Here is a 19,732-nt window from a genome sequence, read left to right on the forward strand (position 1 = left end):
CTCTTGACTTAAATTCCACAGTATAAATGAGACTTGACTTGCACCTGAAGTCTATGGGATGGAGCAGTGACTCTGAATTAAGCAGAGCCTGCTTGTCCTTTCCCATCTGTGGAAAATTAGATGAATTCCATAATGGTGTCTCTCTGGCAGAAGCCAGATGAGAACTGGACCCAACATGTAAGGTGGCTCATAGCTACTCCTGCAGTAAGCAAGAGGGCTCCTCTGTCAAAAAAATAAAAATAAAAAAATTAGAAGGTTGTATACCACAACTCTGAGCAGCTGAGTTGAAAGTTTGTGTGCTCCCCATTTAGGTGTGTGGAGGGAGGGGGTGAGTTATCAATCACCACAAACCAACAGCTCAAAATATTCAAGGTTCTGGATTTGAACACTGACTTGGGGTCCATCTCTAGGTGAAATGTTTAGACCATCAAACTAATTGTCTAGCCTCAGCTGAGGGTAGAATGCTGCTTGAGGCAACTTTAGGGGCCAGCATTCACAAATTCTACCTGGTATGTGTCACTGAGAAATGGAATATGCTTCTGGGTTACTAAGCACTCTGCAGAACATGTTCATGGTTCTAGACATACTAGATCTGAAAGCCACTCTGCTGAGACTGGTCTTTGGTATGGTCAGTTAACAAACCATACTCCTTAAATGGGTAGGCAGTTTGCAATGGGGGAACGCCCACACTTTCCTGTTCGAGATAGGACATGGGGTGGAAAAGCTCTAATCACCTTGGTTTGGTTTCCATCTGCTCTTCCTGCAGAATAGTTATTTCCTCATGACTATCAGGATTGAAGGAATAGATGACACCGGGGAAGTATCTTTCCATGAAGAAGAACTGAGATGCCCAATCCATCTGCCAGGTACAATTCTAGGTTCCAATGTCCCAGCCTGCAATTGTACAAGCTGTTCTGGGAGGGGGAGGCAAAACTATGTACCTTGGTGTGCCAGTTCACCATGTCAGATGGTGTTGGGTGCTCTTTAGAGATTCAAGTGGCTGCAGTGCCCCATATCCCTAGAATACATGGGAGGTCAGACTGATGCATAGTAAACACAGGCTGCCCCAGTGCCTAGAAGAGACACTCTCCTATATGGTTCCAAGTGGAGGAGGGTTGGTTTGACTTTAACTAAAGTTTCTCCTCTCTCCAGCTCTAGATGCTCCAAGTAACAGTGTGTGCACAGCTGTTCTGCGCCCAGACAGGCTGCCTTGTGCCACACCTCCGGTCTCTCAGGAAGCATGTGAAGGGAAAGGCTGCTGCTACAGCCTTGGTGACCCAGTTGCTCCATGTTACTATGGCAACACAGGTGGGTTGGAATTTAAAAAGGTACCACTTGGCGTGACCAAGTGGAATCTGAACATCCTAACCAGGTGTCTAGTGTAGTTGGTAGCTCACAAGCCCTGAAGGTGGTATTCTCATGTGGCTGTTCCACTGGAATTTGGCTAGCACCATCTCAAACTTTAGGGCCAGAAGAGACCATGATCTAGTCTGACTTCCTGCACATTGCAAGGCACAGAACCCACCCACCCCCTTAACCTGTGGCTGACTTACTGAAGTCCTCAAATCTTTAAATCAAGACTTCAAGTTACACAGAATCCATCATTTATGTTAATTTAAACCAGCAAGTGCCTGTGCCCCCATGCTGCAGACAGTTTAAAAGCCCCTAGGATCTCTGCCAAGCTGATGCAGGGAAATTCCTTCCTGACACCACATGGCAATCAGTTAACTGGGGGTTCTCAAACTTCATGCACAGCAACCCCCTTTTGACAATAAAAATTACTACACAACCCCAGGAGGGGGAACTGAAGCCTGAGCCCCATCACCCTGGGCATGGGGGGCCAAGGGCTTCAGCTCCTAGCAGGGGGCCTGCCACCAGAGCGGAAGCCCTCTTGCTTCCCACCCTGGGTGGTGGGGCTCAGGCTTCAGCTTTGGCCCTGGTGACCTAATTAAAATAGGGTTGTGACCCACTTAGTGGTTCTCAAACTGGGTCAGGACCAGGGCCAGCTCTAACTTTTTTGCTGCCCCAAGCAAAAAAAGCCCTGCCCTGCTGAAACACCTCCCCCTGAGCCCTGCCCCCCCCCCACACCGCTGAACCAAAAACAACCCTCGAGCGCTGCCCACCACCCCAAGATTGGCTATCCCTTACAACGTGCTGCCCCAAGCACATGCTTGGTCAGCTGGTGCCTGGAGCTGGCCCTGGTCAGGACCCCAGAGTTAGGCCTAGCACATGTGGGTAGACCCACTAAACCAGTGGTTCTCAACCTGTGGCCCATGAGCCACTTGCAGCCCAATCTGCACAGAGCTGCAGCCCATGTGACATCCTCATTGCCATAGTGGTAGTATTGTATGCAGCCCACAATGGTAAATGGGTTGAGAACCACTGCACTAAACAGACACCTGGAAAAGAATTCTCTGCAGTACTCTAAGCCCTCCCTGTCTAGTGTTCCACCTCCAACAGCTGGAGGTGGAACATCTGCAATTGCTATTAGCAAATGGATTAGGCCACTGTAGGTAGTCCTCATACCATCCCCTCCATAAACGTATCAAGCTCAGTCTTGAAGCCAGTTGGGGTTGGGTTTTTCTCCCACCCCTCCTAGGCTGTTGGAAGGCTGTTCCAAATCTTCCCTCTTCTGAAAGTTGGAAACCTTTGCCTAATTCAGTCTAAACTGGTTGATGGACAGTTTATATCCACTTATTCTTTTGCCAACATTGACCTTAACTTGTATAACTTAACGGTCTCCCTCTGATTTCTCTATAAATATTAGTCTCCCCTTGACCTTTATTTTGTGAGGCTAAACAAGCAAAGTTCCTTAAGTCTCCTCCCATAAGGCAGGTTTTCCATTCCTCTGGTCATCCTAGAAACCATTCTCTCTACCTGTTCCAGTTTGAATTCATCTTAAACACAGGAGACCAGAACTGCCACAGTATTCCAGATGAGGCCTCACCAATGCCTTGTATAATGGCAATAACTTCCCTCTCTACTAGAAATACCTCACTGGATGCATCCTAAGATTGCATTAGCTTTTTTCAGCCATATTACATTAGCAGCTCATGGTGGAGCACAGGCTGACTAATACACCTGGGGAGTCTCCTCCTTTGTTGCTTCCAAGTGATCAGTCCACAGCTTATAGCAAAAGTTCTTTAGTCCCCCCCCCCCCAACTTCTGCTTTTGCACTACTAAATTTAATCCAGTTTCTATTCTTCCAGTTTGAGTTTGTCCAAATCTTCTTGTAGGATATTCCAGTCCTTCTCCATGTGGGCAATACCTCCCAACTTTGTCATCCACAAATTTTATTAGTGCACTCCCACTTTTTGTGCCAAGGTTACTGTTAGAAGTCTTAAGACTTCCAATCCCAAAACCAATCTTTGAAGAACTCCACTATTCACTGCCCTCTAGGCTGACAGTTCACCTTTCAGCATAACTTGTTGTAGCTTCCCCTTTAACCAATTCCTTGCCCATCTTTTGATTCTCCATTAACTTGGAGAAGGGGATTAATTTCACATGTAGAACTGTATTGAATGCTAAATTGGGGTCGCTGTCTCAAACATCCAGATCTGGTCTAATGACTTGTGTTCAAGAACCAAAACACTAAGGGTGGCACAACATAGGCACTGAAGTCCCCCACTGCAATCCACAATGTCCCCTGAGCCCTATTCAGGGCCAGCTCCAGGCACCAGCATAACAAGCAGGTTCCTGGGGCGGCCAATGAAGAGGGGGGTGGCACATCCAGCAGTTCGGCAGCAATTCAGCAGCGGGGCCGTTACTCCCTCTGGGAGCGAAGGACCTGCCGCCGAATTGCTGCCGTAGAATGAAGCAGCGCTAGAGCTGCCGCCGATCGCGATCTCAGCTTTTTTTTCTTTCTGCTTGGGGCGGCAAAATTGCTAGAGCCGGCCCTGGCCCTATAGGCACCTAATGTCACTTGGTGCCTGAGGTTTTTTCCGAAAGTAAATTCCCTAGGTGCTTGCTTCCTTCTAGGATGAGGCAGCAGTGTGCATATCCAGGCTTCCACTGGCCAGTCTCACACCAGAGCCCTAGAATGATACATGAACCAGGGCAAGACAGGTATTTGGCTACCTAACTTGCCCATGGGGGCTGACCTGGTAGTGACTCCCCTCTGAGTGTGCCTATCAGATCAGACCCCATTAAAGTCTGGCTGGAGGTGGTGGTGCTGCCCACCTTAAGCTCTTACCCCACTGGTTAGAGCACTCACCTGGGATATGGGAGAGCCAGGTTCAATTGCCCCTTCACTGCAGAGGTAGAGGATTTGCACAGGGGTTTCTGAACTCGGCGTGCTTTAACCTCTGAGCAGTGGGATATTCTAATGGGGGCTCCCTCAGCCTCTTCCATTGAAGCTGTTCCACTGTGTATAAACGGAAATCCAGCCTCCCTGCAGCCTGGACTTAAGTGACTATCTCCTGAGAAGTGGGCAGGGCTTAGCAAACCCACACTGCCATGGATTAGCCTAGGCCATGCCTTGCCTAGCATGCTCGTTGTTGTGGATTGCATTCTTAGGTGCCTAGCTATCTTCAGTCACCATCAGGGCTGGCTCCAGCATTTCTGCTGCCCCAAGCGCCCCCCCCAAAAAAAGCCACAATTGTGACCAGCGGCAGCAATTGGGGGGGGGGGGGGGGGGGGAGCCGTGATCGGCGGCAGCAGTTCGGTGGCAGGTCCTTCGCTCCTAGAGGGAGCGAGGGACCTGCCGCCCCCAAATTGCTGCAGGTGCCGCCCCTCTCCCTTGGCCACCCCAAGCACCTGCTTGTTAAGCTGGTGCCTGGAGCCGGCCCTGGTCACCATATAGGGAGCCAAAGCACCTAGCTTGGCTTTGTGAATCCGTTTCTGTGGTGTGGGCTTTTTCTAGGCTCCTGAATGTTTGATTTCAGGAAGTTCAGCACTGCAATATCCAAGTCCAGTTGTGAATTCCACAACCCTAAAAGCAACCATTGTAAACTTGGTGGTTCTCAGCAAGTTTCTAAACTGATGTAGAAGAACATCCCATGTTTCAGAAAATGAACTGATTCTGGATGAAATGCAGGTCTCTTGCAAGCAAACACCATCAGAGGGCAGGGCCAGCGCAACCCATTAGGCGACCTAGGTGGTTGCCTAGGGCGCTAACATTTCGGAGGTGGTGACCACGGCGGCCTGATCTTTGGCCACCCCGGTCGTCGTCAGTATTTCAGGGGCAGGACCTTCCGCTGCCTAGGGTGGCAAAAAAGCTGGCGGCGCTCCTGTCAGGACAGCTCTATGCCCTTTCTCCATGCCTAAAGTCTCAGACCATAATCCATGCTTTGACTTTCATAACTGTTGCTGCTGGTGAACTTTCCCAACTAACTTTGGAGGGCCTGTTTGAGTGGCCTAACGCCTAGCAGGCATTCCTTGATAGCTTGCTGCCTTAAACTACCTCCAGAGCTGTCCCTAGACATTGTGGTGCCCTATGCAGCCCCCCATGGAGGAGGACAGGAAGCTCCCCCAGGTCTCCATGGAGGGGCATTCTCAGGCCTCTGCAGGGGGTCTGTGCCCAAGGTCTGGGGGGCAGGGGCAGGAGCAAGCTTGGGGAAGCAGGGGGAAACCACCCCAGCACAAGCTGGTGGAGTGGAGTGGGTTGGGGCTGGATCATTCCACGTCCTGCTGCCTGGTGATTGCAGGGCGGGCCTGACCCCACACTTCCAGGGAAGTGGAGTGACCCAGCCTGTTCCACTCTGCTCCCCTGGCTCCTGGACTTGGGGGGGGGGTGTATATGGGGGGGCAGGAACCAGCACAAGTAGGCTGCACAGCTGGGAGCCAGCAGAGTGGGCTGGGGCCAAGTCGCTCTACTTCCTGCCACCTGGTGAGTGCAGGCGTGCCAGACCCCTGCTGCAGTCCCCCAGGATGTAGCTCAGGGGAAGGGGTGGAGTGGGGGCAGCTTTTCTGTCCAGCTCAGATGGCCAGGGGATCCGGCTGGAGCAGCATGCAGCTGCACAGGGCACCAGGAAACTTGGGGCAATTTGATGCCCCAAATTTCTTGGTTCCCTATGCAGCTGCATAGTTTGCATATGGGTAAGGACTGCCTGGACTTCCTCTACACAGCGAGGGTCAGGCTTATAAATGTCAGATCATAACCTAGTGAGACTTCCTTGTCTAAAACTCCTGGCTGGCTCCATCCCCTCATGGGAAGGATTAATTTAATCTCATCACTAATGAAACCTTGGGAAGGGCTAGAAATGATAGCATTGGAGCTGGCCTTGGTAACTTTGGGTGGATCAGCAAAACTGTTCCCCTCCTCCCAAAGTAAACCTGCCATCACACCACTGTGCACTAGGCATGCCTGTAGGTGTCACATGACTAACAAGATGACACGGATACAAAAATCCAAGGTGAGAGAGTTTGGTGCATATCTTCCACAGGCCTCAGTTAAAACTGGTGGCCCATTGAGGGAAGTGTACAACTGTATAAGAGAACACAAACCCTGCTCTGAAGAGCTGTGTGGGGACCATCATACTTATTCTCCCAACACCAACTGCAGAAATAGAGGCCATTGTTTGTTGACCAGCTTGCATCCTTTCCCAACTGAAAGGGATCAATATTTCAAGAGAAAAGACTCTCCCTCTACATTTTTGGGCACCATCTGTTTTGGGAAAGCTAAGGCTGGCTCTGCTTGGTACTACAGAGAGCAAATCTGTTTGAAGAGAGGCTTGCTGAGGGACAAGATGGCATCATTTGCAGTATGGTATCTAACCAAGCCTTTCTGCTGCTTGTCTTTCAGTGACAGCACAGTGTACAACTGATGGCCAGTTCTCCATAGCAGTCTCTAGAGATGTGACTTTGCCACCACTGATACTGGACTCTATACATCTGGTCAGTGGGCATGGCAGCAGCTGTATCCCTGTGGCCAAGAGTAATACTTTTGTCCTGTATAGATTCCCTCTCTCAGCTTGTGGAACCACTTTCCAGGTAAGAGGGCAGCAGGAAAGGGAGATGGTCTTCCCTGACCACCATGACTTCTCCTCTCTGCTTGGTGGTGGTCTTTGCTGCTGCTTGTCAGGATCTGAGTGGGATAAACTAGTTTCTTTCATCAAGAGCTTGTATGGCTATTTGAAATTCAAGTAGAAAAGAGTGAAAAGGTGGACACCTAGGAAGGAGTGTATGGGTGAATGAGAAGTAGCCACTTCTCTGAGAATGAAAGGGAATGGCTCTGCTTTCCCTCATAACTGAACATCTAGGGGAGCAAATCACCCCTTATCTCTGGCTCTGTGGCTCAGGCTGCTCTCACCACTAACTGGCATCTCTCTTGCTTTAGGCAAGAGCCAAAAGGCAGAGCTGGATACTCAAGAATTCCAAGGTCTTCCCATTTGGGACAATACCCCTCAAGTCCTTGCAATGACTAATGCTAATCCTCTTCTGTACAGGCAGCTGGAGACCAGGGTGTGTATGAGAATCAGCTTGTGGCAGACAGGGATGTGAGAAGCTGGAGCACTGGGTCAGTCACCCGGGACAGCACCTTCAGGTACTTATGCCTGTTAAGCTCTGGGGAGGCCTGTATGGGAAGGATGTTGTCAATTCTTCTGCCCCTCTGGTGGTGATCAGAGTATTGCTAACCTGACAAGACTCTGCTAATATTGTTCTGAAGGGCAGAAATCTGCAGGTGGAGTGGATCTCTCTTCCTGCATGTTTAGGAAGGGACTTCCTAGCCACAACATTCCCATCTGCATTCCTCTGCAGAGGGCTACTACTAATCCCCTGGATACAGGGTGTGGGGGAACCCATATGGACACTGTCTTTACAATTCAGCTCAAACCCTTCCCAAGTGACAAGCTTAACATAAGCCACTTTTGGACAGGAATAAGTGTCTATGGAGGGAATACCAATATAACTAGACTGGTGTAAATAATGCTTGGAGTTGCATCAAACCTTTGTGTATAGAGTCCCCCTTAGGCAGACTATGGGGGGTGGGGATATGGGGAGAGGTGGGAGGAACAGGACCAACACCCTAGTGTGTGCACAGCTGCTGGGATGGGCTTGGGATGACCAAGTAGCCTGCCTCACCTGACAGGATGACTAAAACTATGGCAGGGAGGAGGGACTAGGACTTGCAAACCTTCCCTTATCTCCTCCTGATGCATTTGATCTCCTACCTTAGAGGAGACTCCTGAAATTGCTTGTGAACCTTTTCTTATATATGATGGTCAGGTGATTCCCTCATGGGGGCAGGGATGTGCAGGGCAGCTAGTGCAGCATGGGACTAGCTGGCTGCTAAGGGGAATAGAATACTCACTTGACTCTTCCTGTGCACACCAGGCTCCATGTCAGCTGCAGCTACTCCACTGGGGACTTCCTCCCACTCAACGTGCAAGTCTTCACCTTGCCACCACCTCCTCCAGCCACTCAGTATGGCCCCCTCACTCTGGAGCTGAGGATTGCCACAGGTAATGGGGACATCAACCTTAGAGGCTAAAATGCTTGGGCCCACCATGCCTGGGTACTCTTTCTGGAGAACTTATTGCCAACAACCAGCTTGGAGGTGGGGGCAGGAAAACAAACTTCTCAATGTCATAGGAGATTGGTGACTCCTACAGGGAGCTGCTGCTGTCTCAAGTCTTAGAGCCCTGAAGTGGCAACACTAAGTACATAGAGCAGGGAGATGCAGGTCCAAGGTAATGTTACTACCAATTTTCCCAGGGCCTGAAGATCACAACTATACTAGTTCTTTGGATCACCTGATGTCCAAGTGCTTGCAACTCACAGAAGAATTTGCAATAGCAGGTGCTTTCTCTTTACTGACTGTAAAATGTCCTCTCTTCCTCAGTTTACTGGAGTTCTTGCCCTTATGGAAAAATATTCCATAGCTGTCCACTACTGAGGCATCTAGTGTTACTGTTGGACAGGATTCTGGATTAGTTTGAGCACTGGTCTGATCTGAAATTGCAATTCCTGTGCAAAGCTCCCCATATCTGAGTGTTTGTAGAATCACGACTTACCACAGTGGACCCTAAAGAGACAGAATTCTCCATTATGTCCTGATGCTCTTGCTCTCACTTAACAGACTGTAACTCTCTTGCCCTACAGACCAACAGTATAGTAGATACTATGTCAACAGTGACTATCCTGTGGTGAAACTTCTGCGGGATCCAGTCTACATGGAGGTCCGAATCCTGCAAAGAACAGACCCAAACCTAGTTTTGGTTCTGCACCAATGCTGGGCCACCCCAAGCACTAATCCCATGCAGCAGCCACAGTGGCCCATTCTGGTGGATGGGTAAGTGACTGGTTCAAGAAATGTATGGGGTTGTGGAAGGCTAATAGTGGGCTCCTGTCTCACTGTAGCTTCTTTCTCAGGTGTCCATACACAGGTGACAACTACCAAACAGAGCTTATACCTGTGGGAGCTGCTTCAGGGCTGCAATTTCCATCACACTACCAGCACTTCATCATCAGCACTTTTACCTTTGTGGATTTTGCCTCCCAGAAGGCACTTAGTGGACCGGTAAGCCTCATGTAGTTCAAAGTGCCTTGTTTCAGAGCCTGTGTAAGGCTTGTTGGTCATGCTTGGAAAGACCCCCATACTGAAGTTAAAACATGGTAGATTAAACATGATTCTATTACCCCTCCCCCTCCCCAATAACACTACAGAATTATGATTTAGGAAGGCTTCCTGACTGGTCTTTTGGCATTAGTCTTGGGTCCTGCACCTCCTTTTCAGCACTGCAAGGTCTACCAAGCTCTGAACAGAAATTCTAAGTGGCTGTGGTGGCTTCTGACTATCCAGATGTCCTAATTAGCAACAAGCTGAGACTCCTAGTTTAGCAGCCAGTCTCCTTCACTCCAGACACTGAACTATTTGGATCCAGATACCTTGCTGTTCCAACCCCTCTAATGTTAAATATTTAGAACAGTCTTTACTTCCCCACCCCTTCAGTAGGTTCTGGGTCTCCCAGGGGAGACTTGACTGCTTACTTTGCAGAGCATTAATTTATGGGTACTAGCTAAAAGTTCAGCTAGAGGTTTTCTTCAGTCTCCCTCTGCATCTTCTCTTACAGGTCTACTTTCACTGCAGTGCTTCAGCCTGTGTTCCATCTGCAATGGAATCCTGCATAGCTCACTGCCCCAAGACACGAGGTAAGAGCTATATTCCGAACTTCAGGATAAGTCCAGAGGCACCAATGCTTGCACAACCATCTCTGAGGCTGGAGGGCTTCAAAGGTCTTGTGCCTTTATTTCCCAAGGTCATACTTTGTGGGCTGGAAATTACTCTTAGTTGAGCAACATGGCTTTTTACTTTCCCCTAGTGAGAGGGAAAGACTGTTCTGGGTCCAAGGAGAGATGCCAAGGAAACTTCCTTGGCAGGAAGGGGTATCTATGGGTACTCTCAGGAGTATAACTGATCTCCCTCCCTCCAAAGTGAGAAGCTTCAGGAGAAGTTAAGGCTAAATGTGACACGGGTCACTAATGGCAACACTTTTGGCATTGCACTCTAAAAGGCTCCCTGCCCTGGAGATACAAACCAATACACAAGAAGAGCTAGTTGGCAATAAGGAATACTTGGAGGCTCATTCTTGGTATTGCAGTGATGGGTTTTGAGGATGACTGAGTAATGGTCTGAACAAACACTGGAAGCCATGCCCTAGATATGGGCAGCATGGAAAACCTGCATAAGGTGAGGGACCAGATGGGAGAGGCAAGGCCTGAGACCTAGAGTAGGATGGGGGTGTACAAGGTCTTGCTAACAGGGGTGAAAATCACCCCTCTCTCTCTCTTGGCTACGAATGCCTCCTTGTCTCCAAACAGCAAGAAGAACGCCTGAGAAGCAGGCCTCAGAAAATGCTCCAAGGAACTTGGTGACCACAGAAGGACCTGTGGACTTCCAGAACATTGAAGCAGATCAGACCCTTGGACAGAAAGGTAGTAAATGGAGGAGGTGCTGGTTGTCCCAGCTTATTCAATGGTTCTACTGTAGTGCTACACATGCCTAGAATTGGGTCATGACTTTAGGGATGAGTTGAGGATGTCCAGATGTGTGGAAATGGTGATGCTCCTTCCCTTTAGGGACCCAATTACTGAACCTCCCATGCTTACTGCAGGCTTTTAATTGTAATGAACCTGCTCAACATCCAGCTTGGAAGACAAGTGCTGTAGGGGGGAAAACTAGGACCTGGATTCTACTGTTTAGAACTGTTTTATGACTCCTAGAGTAGAACAAAAGCCTGAGTGTCAATATGGCAAACCCTGATGTCTCCATGGGACAACCAGTCTAGGGTTTGGGGTTCACCAATGGAGTATTGGCCTCCTGAGTAACACAACTTTCTATTCCTTTCTGCTAATGCTCAGACTGCCTGCAATTTCATAGAATCCTAGGTTAGGGTTGGAAGAGACCTCAGGAGGTCATCTAGTCCAACCCCCTGCTCAAAGCAGGACCAGCCCAACTAAATCACTTAGTCCCATTTCTCCTGTGGTGTATGGATGCAAGGTGGTGAGGCACTTCAGAAGCCTGCATCTGCTATGGACTCCCACTACATGAGAGCAAGGGTTGAATCCCCTCCCTTTGTGCTATAGGGAAGGAACTGGTGGCCTTAAATCTGAGGGTCCGCAAGCCCTTCCTTGGGTGGGACTCCCAAACTGGGACAATGTCTGTTAAAACTCCACTTTGGGCGAGTTGGGAGCAGTGCAATAGCTAAGGAGCTTACAAGCTGATCTCTACAGCATTAAGTTAGCACCCTTCTGTCTTGTAATTTACCTAGCATTAATGCCTCTTCCACCTTCTAGATTCTACTGGCTATAGGTACAGATTAAACTAACTTCAATACTGAACCCAGGCACTTCCAGCAATGGAAATAGAGCAGGAACCTAGTCACCATTTGGTGGTGGATAAACTAACCCTTTTGGTGGTGGATTATTCATAGAGATCACCTTTGCCCAAACTATTACTTGACCATCCTCTCCTTCTCACAGGCTCCCAATGGACTGGAGATCTCCTGTCCCAGGAATGGGAGCGAGTGACAGTGGTTGTAGTAGGAGCTGGCGCTATTGCTTTGGTTTTCATTGGAGTAAAGTATTGGCAAAGACAAACACTTAAACAAAAGAATATAACCCCTGAATAAAAGTATGAGAATTGTGGCTTGGATCTGGCTCTTACTGGAGGAAGAAAAAGGGTCCTTCATGTTTGGCCCTGTTGTAAGGGACACCTGTAACTTCATGCAGAAGTGGTGGTCTCTTTCCACTGAATTGTGGACTCTGTACTAGTGCCCAACTCTTCATGGGTGTGGTTAGGGTGCAGCATGCTACATTGTCAGTACTTCCTAGCCTTAAGACCTGCCTACTCAGGGGGCTTTCAAACCTCTGCAGGGATATAAAGCAAAATAAACATGTCTCCCTCTGTGGCAGGCAGAATGGAACTGTCCAAGGTGTGACACCTTGACATACTTCATGTGTCTTACCTGGAACAAGAAGTCTCATACTTTCAAAGAGTTCTCATCTTGTCCCTATACTAAAGGTTGGGTTTTTTGTTCTCCCTCTTCTCCACCCCACCATGCTTGACTTGAACTAAATTGCTGTCAGACTTCTTGGATTGCTCAAGTAAATAGTGAGCTTTCTACACCTTAACTGAAAGGACAAATAGCCCCCTCTTCACCCAGGTAGCCCTGCAGGAAAAGCCAGTCATGCTGTCCCAGGACTTGTTAGAATGGGGCTGTGCAAGCTCAGGCCTGGAGAACTTCCATGGTCCTGTAGTATCAAAGTGAGAGAAGCAGCCTGGGTCTGTGCCTGGAGGAAGTGGAGCATGCACTCTATAGTGGTAACTGTGCAGTGTGGGGGAGGAAAGCTTGGAGCTCTTAATTAATGCCAGCTTCTCAGCTTTGGGGTAACTGCACCTTTAACCACCAGCCTCCTCTTCTCATGGGTGTTTTGGGTTTGTAGCCTTCACTTCTCAGGGCAGGGGTTTTAGGCTGTAGATCAGAGCCTCAGCATGCCAGTCTATCTAAAGGCTGCTGTCTGTACTCTGCTTTCTCTAGAAGGGCTCTGAGCAGTGTCTTGTCAGCAGTTACAAGTTACCACATTGCACTCTCTCAGTACAGATGTTTATTCACTATAAAAAGTATACAATGCATGTTTAGTATGGTCTAGGTCAGACTAGGGATCCATAGGACTGATTGATCATTCTTATACCCAGAAAGTGCAAGCCAAGTGGGAGGGCCCTAGGCCCAAAAGCACTGTCCATTTCTTGAATCAAGAGGAAGATGCTGAGTCTCTATAAAGTCAGACTTCATAAGCCTAAATTCTTTGTCGTCCAGCCTCCTGAACGTGAGTAAAACAAGTTCCTCCCTCTTACCAAGTCTCTGAAGCCTCCCCACCATAGGGGATCAGCATAGCCAGACTTCTGCATTTTCATCTCCTGGTGATTCCAGGACCACAAAATACACAGGCTATATTGATACAAAGGGCTATACATATTCTCCAAGTTTTCATCGGGACCACCCCAAGATAATGGTGTGCCTGTATTTATCATATCTGTCACTGTGGCTAGTCTAGTCAGCCTGCTATGACCTGTTGATGGTGTTGCCTGACTTTCTGAATAGAAGTAAAGCACTTTTCTCCCCAGGGCTAGAAGTTCAGAGTAGGAAAGAGAATAAGGAATAGTAATGACCAAAGATCAACCCATTATCTCACTAAAATGAGATGCTGTCTGCAGCTGATCAGGCAGATCTTCATTTTATCCTTGGCTGGCTTGAGCATTGATGTAGCTAATAACACTGACCCCCAAGATTAGCCTTCAGTCTAATGATGCTAATGCTATTGAGGAGTTAACTTTACTCCAATAGTATTAGAGGGGTTTTAGACTAAAATGCTACTGCAATTATTGACTTCTAATATAACTCAAACTAGCTCTTGTGGTTCATTTTCAGAGTGAAAGGGGAGGTCCTAGAGACTTGAATCACAGCTTTCAGGACACTTTACTGCTTGCCTCTTCCAGCTCCTGATTGGGCTAAGAACTTATAGCCTCTGACCTCTATATATGCCAAAATCCCCAGGCACTGGTGCTATTGTTGGTTTTAGACTTTTAAGCATCTTCAGCTGTTTGTCACCTAAATGCAGAGTTATATTAAGACAGACTGATGCTCGTAGTTCAGAGTTAAGGCTTTCTGTTCCTTGTCTGCATTTAAGTTCTCCACAAAGAGTTAGAGAGAGGTGCTACAGCTACAAATGGGCAAATTTATGCTAATAAACAACATGGACTTGGAAAGAGCTAATGACTTGAACTAAGACACCTGCCATTGCTCTAGCAGAAGACTTAAACTAGTACAGTAATACACAGGCTGGATAACCTCAGACCCTGCTAACCCTAGCCAAGGAGACACTGGAGACCTATCAAAGGCAACTAAAGGGACACATAAACCAGTGTACAGGTGCAGTTAAAGAAAAGGCAGGCTTTCTCTCCTCTTCCCCTCCCCCCCCCCCACTAAAAGATTGGGTACAGTTTCCTAGCTCTTCTGCTGGGCTCTGACTGTGTTTGCTCTTAGTTATCTGTCTAAAGGATGTGTGTGCTAAGAGTTTCAGGCTCTATTCCTGTTTTACTCTGCATTACCATGATCTGCTCTGTCTCAACCTACCCCTCAGTAAAGAACAAAGAGCATATAGTCTTGCAGTAGCCCAAGTCTATTAATGTTGGATGGAAGGTTCTATCAGTGGCAGTCCCTGAGTTGCTGAACTTTTAAGTTGGAGCAAAGCAGAGCGCCTCTTTGCAACTGGCCAGCCCAGGAGAGAGGGCAATACTAGCACCTTTGTTCCCTCTGTCTCTAATTGTCTGACAGCACAATGCAATAGTCAATAGAGCTCACTACCACTGGAGAAAAAGGGGCCTGTCTTTCTGCTGAATACAGTCTGGTTAACAAGTAAACAGCTGTTGCTTCACAAGCTCTGAAGCATATGTGGTGCTCATGCTGCACTATGTGAATAGATCATCTGCAGGGGGTTAAGGACATCTCCTAGGGAGATAATCCATTATTATTTTTTTAACACTAGTATCCCTGGGCTTTTCACGTTGTTACACCATTTGGGTATAGGTATACCTTACACAGTAAAGAGAGCAGCTTTGAACTGCTGATGTGGTATGGCACAAATAGAAGCACTAGGGATACAAATGTCCATACTTGTAGTGTGGCTGAATAGCTCATTATGCACTTAACTGTTATCTCAGTGCCATTAATATGGAACAGCCCGTTCATAGCTGGACAGACTAAATTATAATCCTGATGTAAGAAGTGACTCTAGTAGCATATAGTGTTGGCTGCTGCTTCCAGATGCTGCCATCTTACATCCTACTGCTACCATACAGGGTGACTCCTACTTGAGACACCTACCATAGCTTCAGCTAGCTCCTCCAGGCCCAGGCCCCCTTTCTATTCAGTGGGTGACACCATCTTCCCTGCTCTGAGCATAGCCATTATTTTATGGGGGGTGGGAGGAGGCGCAAACTACCTAATTGACTAAAGCCACAGGGTGGTCATTGGCTAGCAGTCACACAGTCATGCTGTGACTGCAGCATGGGGCACTGCAGCACAAGATACCTACCACAGGCGTGCGCAGCACATTTCATTAGGGTGTGCACCCAGGGAAATTTTTTTTTTTTAAAGGCAAACATCATAAAGGTTGGGGTGTGGGAGGGGGTGCTGTGTGCAGGAAGGGGCTCAGGACAAGGGATTGGGGCAGAGGAGGGGTGTGGGGTGTATGAGGGGGCTCAGGGAAGGGGGTTGGGGTGCAGGAGGGGTGTGGGGTGCGGCAGGGGGCTCAGGGCAGGGGGCTGGGGTGCAGGGTGTGACAAGGGGCTCAGGACAGGGAGTTGGGGTGCAGCAGGGGGCTCAGGACAGGAAGTTGGGGTGCAGGAGGGGTACAGGGTGCAGGCAGGGGGCTCAGGGTGGGGGGTTGGGGTGAGAGGTGCAGGAAGGGGCTCAAGGCAAGGGATTGGGGCAGAGGAGGGGTGTGGGGTGTATGAGGGGGCTCAGGGAAGGGGGTTGGGGTGCAGGAGGGGTGCAGCAGGGGGCTCAGAGCAGGGGACTGGGGTTCAGGAGGGGTGCAGTGTGCAGGAAGGGGCTCAGGGCAAGGGATTGGGACAGAGGAGGGGTGTGGTGTGTATGAGGGGGCTCAGGGAAGGGGGTTGGGGTGCAGGAGGGGTGCGGAGTGCAGGAGGGGGCTCAGGACAGGGAGTTGGGGTGCAGGAGGGGTGCGGCGGGGGCTCAGGACAGGGAGTTGGGGTACAGGATGCAGGCAGGGGGCTCAGGGCAGGGGGTTGGGGTGAGGTGCAGGCAGGGGGCTCATGACAGGGAGTTGGGGTGCAGGAGGGTAGACTGTTTGCAGGCAGGCCCGGGGCTGGGGATCTGGGCTCCCCCATCCTGGCAGGCAGGCTCGCTCGGGAGCCGGGCTGGGCGCTTGGGGCCAGGCCGGGCAGAGGCAGCCGGGGTGGATTGCAGAGGGGCCGGGCTGCTCCCAGGTCTGGACTCAAGGCCGAGGGTGCTGGGCCGGAGCCCCTGAACAGCGCCGGGGAGCTGAGCTTGCAGCCGGGCTGCGGGGGGGCCTGTGGGCCGGGCTCGCCCCCTGCCCCGGGCCTGCTGGCTCCCGGGCCCCACTTAAGGTGGGCTGGACTCAGGGGTGGCCTGACCCCCCCGGTGGTGCCCCGGCCAGCACGGGGAGCCGCAGGCGGGTTTGGGTCTCTGGGCGCTGGAGGGTGGCAGCTGCCTTGGGGGAGGGGGACTGTGGCAGCATCCCCGCGAGCCCCGTGGGCCACCTTAAGCGGCTGTGTTGGTGCTGCCGGGTGAGAGTCTGCCAGCGAGCACATGGGGCTGTTAAAGCAGCCAGCCCAGCCCTGGGGAAGGGGAGCCCGGCTCAACAGGGTGCAGGCCGGGGGCTCAGGGCAGGGAGGGGGGGTGGGGTGCAGGAGGGGTTCAGGCTCCGGCCCAGCGCCGCTTACCTGCAGCGGCACGCTCCCTGCCTGCCAGTGCCCCACGCTGCGCCGCTCACCACGTCCCCGCGCAGCCCCGAGGGGGGCGGCACAGGGCTCTGCACGCTGCCCTTGCCACGCCTCCAGGTACCTCCCCTGAAGCTCCCATTGGCCGCAGTTCCCTGTTCCCGGCCAATGGGAGCTTCGGGAAGTGGTGCCTGGAGCAACCCCCCAGCCCTAGAGACATGGTGCCCTGATGGCCGCTTCTGAAAGCAGCGCAGGGCCTGCGGAACCACGGGGGGCAAATCCCGCGGGCCGGATCCAAAGCCCTGAGGGGCCAGATCCAGATCCGGCCCATGGGCATTAGGGTGTGCCCGGGCACACCCGGCACACCCCGTGCGCACGCCTATGATACCTACTCTTCACACTTATAGCCACAATGTTCAGTCACTTATCTGTAAAAAGCAACAGAGTACTGTGGCACCTTTAAGACTAACAGATGTATTGGAGCATAAGCTTTCGTGGGTGAATGCCCACTTCGTCGGATGCCGGTGAATGCCCACTTCATCGTTGCATCCGATGAAGTGGGCATTCACCCATGAAAGCTTATGCTCCAATACATCTGTTAGTCTTAAAGGTGCCACAGGACTCTCTGTTGCTTTTTACAGATCCAGACTAACACGGCTACCCCTCTGACACTAGTCACTTATCTGACTGCCTGAGGACCTTTTGGTGCTTTCCAATATGGCATTCAACTACCTATAGGGATGCCTGGCTGCATTCTAATGTAATTGCTGAAATCTCCAATAAGTAGATTGAGAGTAGCCCTAGGAAGATGTTGAAAAAGGCACCCGGGCATTCAGTTAACATCAGCTGGTCGGTAACAAGCTGTTGGCGTCACTAGGCATAGCTACCAGGTAACTCGGAGGGGTGGAAGGCCATAAGTGTCGATGAAACCTCCCTGCTCTGGGTCTAAGTGAGCCACAGTAACTCCATCTTGTGAACTTTAACCAGCCTCAATGCTAACCAGCCTAAAAGCAGAATATGTAACAGTCAGCTTTTTCTAGCAGACAGCTGCAGTTTCGCTCACACTAGCAAACGCAGTAGTGATAAGAACGGGAGAAAGAAGTGTGTGTGTGGGGGGGAAGACTGCATGCGCACAGGCCTACAAGGCCAAAGATAAACATGCGGACGAGAACTTTTTCTAACATGCCACAATGTAATGCCTGCTGTAACCGCTGTCGGGAAGGGAGGGGTAGGGGGAGAATAGAACAAAGGCTTGTACACAAACAGCTTGGAATATAAAATGGGAAACTTGCTTGTATTTGCTGCGCTTGATTTGAGACATGCTGGTCTCCTAGTGCCTATTCAGAGCTCTTGAATAAATCTGGTTTGCTTCTCCACCCTGGTGTGTCTATTGGTGCGACGCACACCGGGCAACGAACCCTGTTGCCCCCTCGGGCCCTCTGGGCCGGGAACAGTTTTGACGCCCAACGTGGGGCTCGAGGCTGAAATTTAGCCTTGCCCGGATCCCTCCTGGCAGCCGACGGATTACGGCGACGACCGATGCCCAGCGCGCACCGGTGACTTCATCAGGGGCCTCGGCGGAGACGTGGTGTGATCGACCCCGGAGGGCCCAACGGTGCAACACACGGATAGTGGAGAAGCAGTTGTGGGCGATGGTGAGGAACTGGAACCTTGGATAAGGTAGGAACAGTCCAGTGGGGACTTTTTGCCTGCTAGAGTATGGGGCAGGGACAGAGTACAGCCGGCGGGGCACAGTGTACGCCCTTAGAATGCATTCTAGCAAATTGGGATGTGTTTGGGTCAGATTCGATGCTTAGAAGTAAATTAAAAAGGTTCTGTACAGTTGACTGGCCTCAATACCAGCTAGAGTGCCAGGAAAGGTGGCCACCGGAAGGATCACTTAATTACAACACAATCCTTCAGTTACTTTTGTTTTGTCAGCGAACAGGTAAATGGAATGAACACCTCTATGCGTATACATTTATGATGTTAAGAAATAGGCCTGATATTTTGCACAAGTGCCATTTGACTCCGACAAACTCGGTAGTACGTGCTGCTAAACCCCAGAACCCTCCCACAGTTGTAATGGCAGAATCGGTATCCCCTTCGGCTCCAACACCCCCACAGGCTCCAGAGAGTACCCCCTCGGTGGGATTGTATCCGTTGATTACTGAGAATGTGGTAGCCCGTCCAGGAACACAGGATCGTGCAGCCCAGATTGTGCCAGTGTATTCTCATGTTCCTTTTAACCCAGTGCACCTAGCTGCCTTTAAGGTAGAAGCAGGGGAATTCTCCACGAATCCGAATCGGTTTATTTCAATCTTTGAAGGGTGTATAATGGCAATGTGTATGTGTTCATTGTTGGGAAAAGGTGTATGAGTGAAGAGTGGAAGTTTCCTTTGGAGGTTAAAAGAAGCCAAGAAAGGGAGAAGGAAAAAGAACAGAACGAGTTAACTGGAAAATATAGCTAGCAAGCTCAGTCCAAAGATAAGATGCTGGCCCCATCCAAGGACATTGTTCACAGCTAAGACTTGGCTGACAACCAAGAAAGGAGGCTATCTGCCAAGTTCCTATCCCAAGCAACCGTAAACGGCTCAGGGCATTTTTGGGCATGGCAGGCTTTTGCAGAATATGGATCCCAGAGTATGGACTGTGGGCTAAACCTCTGTATGAATGTGTTAAGGGAGCGGATCATGACCCCTTTCACTGGTCCCCAGAAGCGGACAGGGCATTTAAGATCTTGAAAAGAAAGCTGATGGAAGCCCCAGCCCTGGGTCTGCCGGATCTCTCTAAGTCGTTCCAACT

At 50.2% G+C, this 19,732-nt stretch overlaps 1 protein-coding gene across 1 annotated transcript; it reads left to right on the top strand.

The window, feature by feature from the left end:
- The first annotated feature begins 526 nt into the window (after positions 1–526).
- On the top strand, positions 527–18,521 carry LOC135890699 (zona pellucida sperm-binding protein 4-like). The gene is made up of 12 exons (XM_065418135.1): positions 527–628; positions 767–866; positions 1,153–1,308; positions 6,743–6,930; positions 7,386–7,483; positions 8,275–8,402; positions 9,043–9,232; positions 9,313–9,460; positions 10,014–10,092; positions 10,762–10,875; positions 16,959–17,047; positions 18,444–18,521. The coding sequence occupies exons 1-12, from the start codon at positions 527–529 to the stop codon at positions 18,519–18,521; spliced, it is 1,470 nt and encodes a 489-aa protein (XP_065274207.1).
- The last annotated feature ends 1,211 nt before the right edge of the window (positions 18,522–19,732 follow it).

This window comes from Emys orbicularis, chromosome 1 (assembly GCF_028017835.1).
Source record: "Emys orbicularis isolate rEmyOrb1 chromosome 1, rEmyOrb1.hap1, whole genome shotgun sequence".
NCBI lineage: Eukaryota > Metazoa > Chordata > Testudines > Emydidae > Emys > Emys orbicularis.

Bases quoted from the DNA above. Each gene is read 5' to 3' on its own strand.
- LOC135890699 (XM_065418135.1), top strand. From the start codon at position 527: ATGGAATATGCTTCTGGGTTACTAAGCACTCTGCAGAACATGTTCATG. The intron at 1,309-6,742 runs GTGGGTTGGAAT...CTTGTCTTTCAG, and splicing joins ATGTTACTATGGCAACACAG to TGACAGCACAGTGTACAACT. The intron at 7,484-8,274 runs GTACTTATGCCT...TGTGCACACCAG, and splicing joins ACCCGGGACAGCACCTTCAG to GCTCCATGTCAGCTGCAGCT.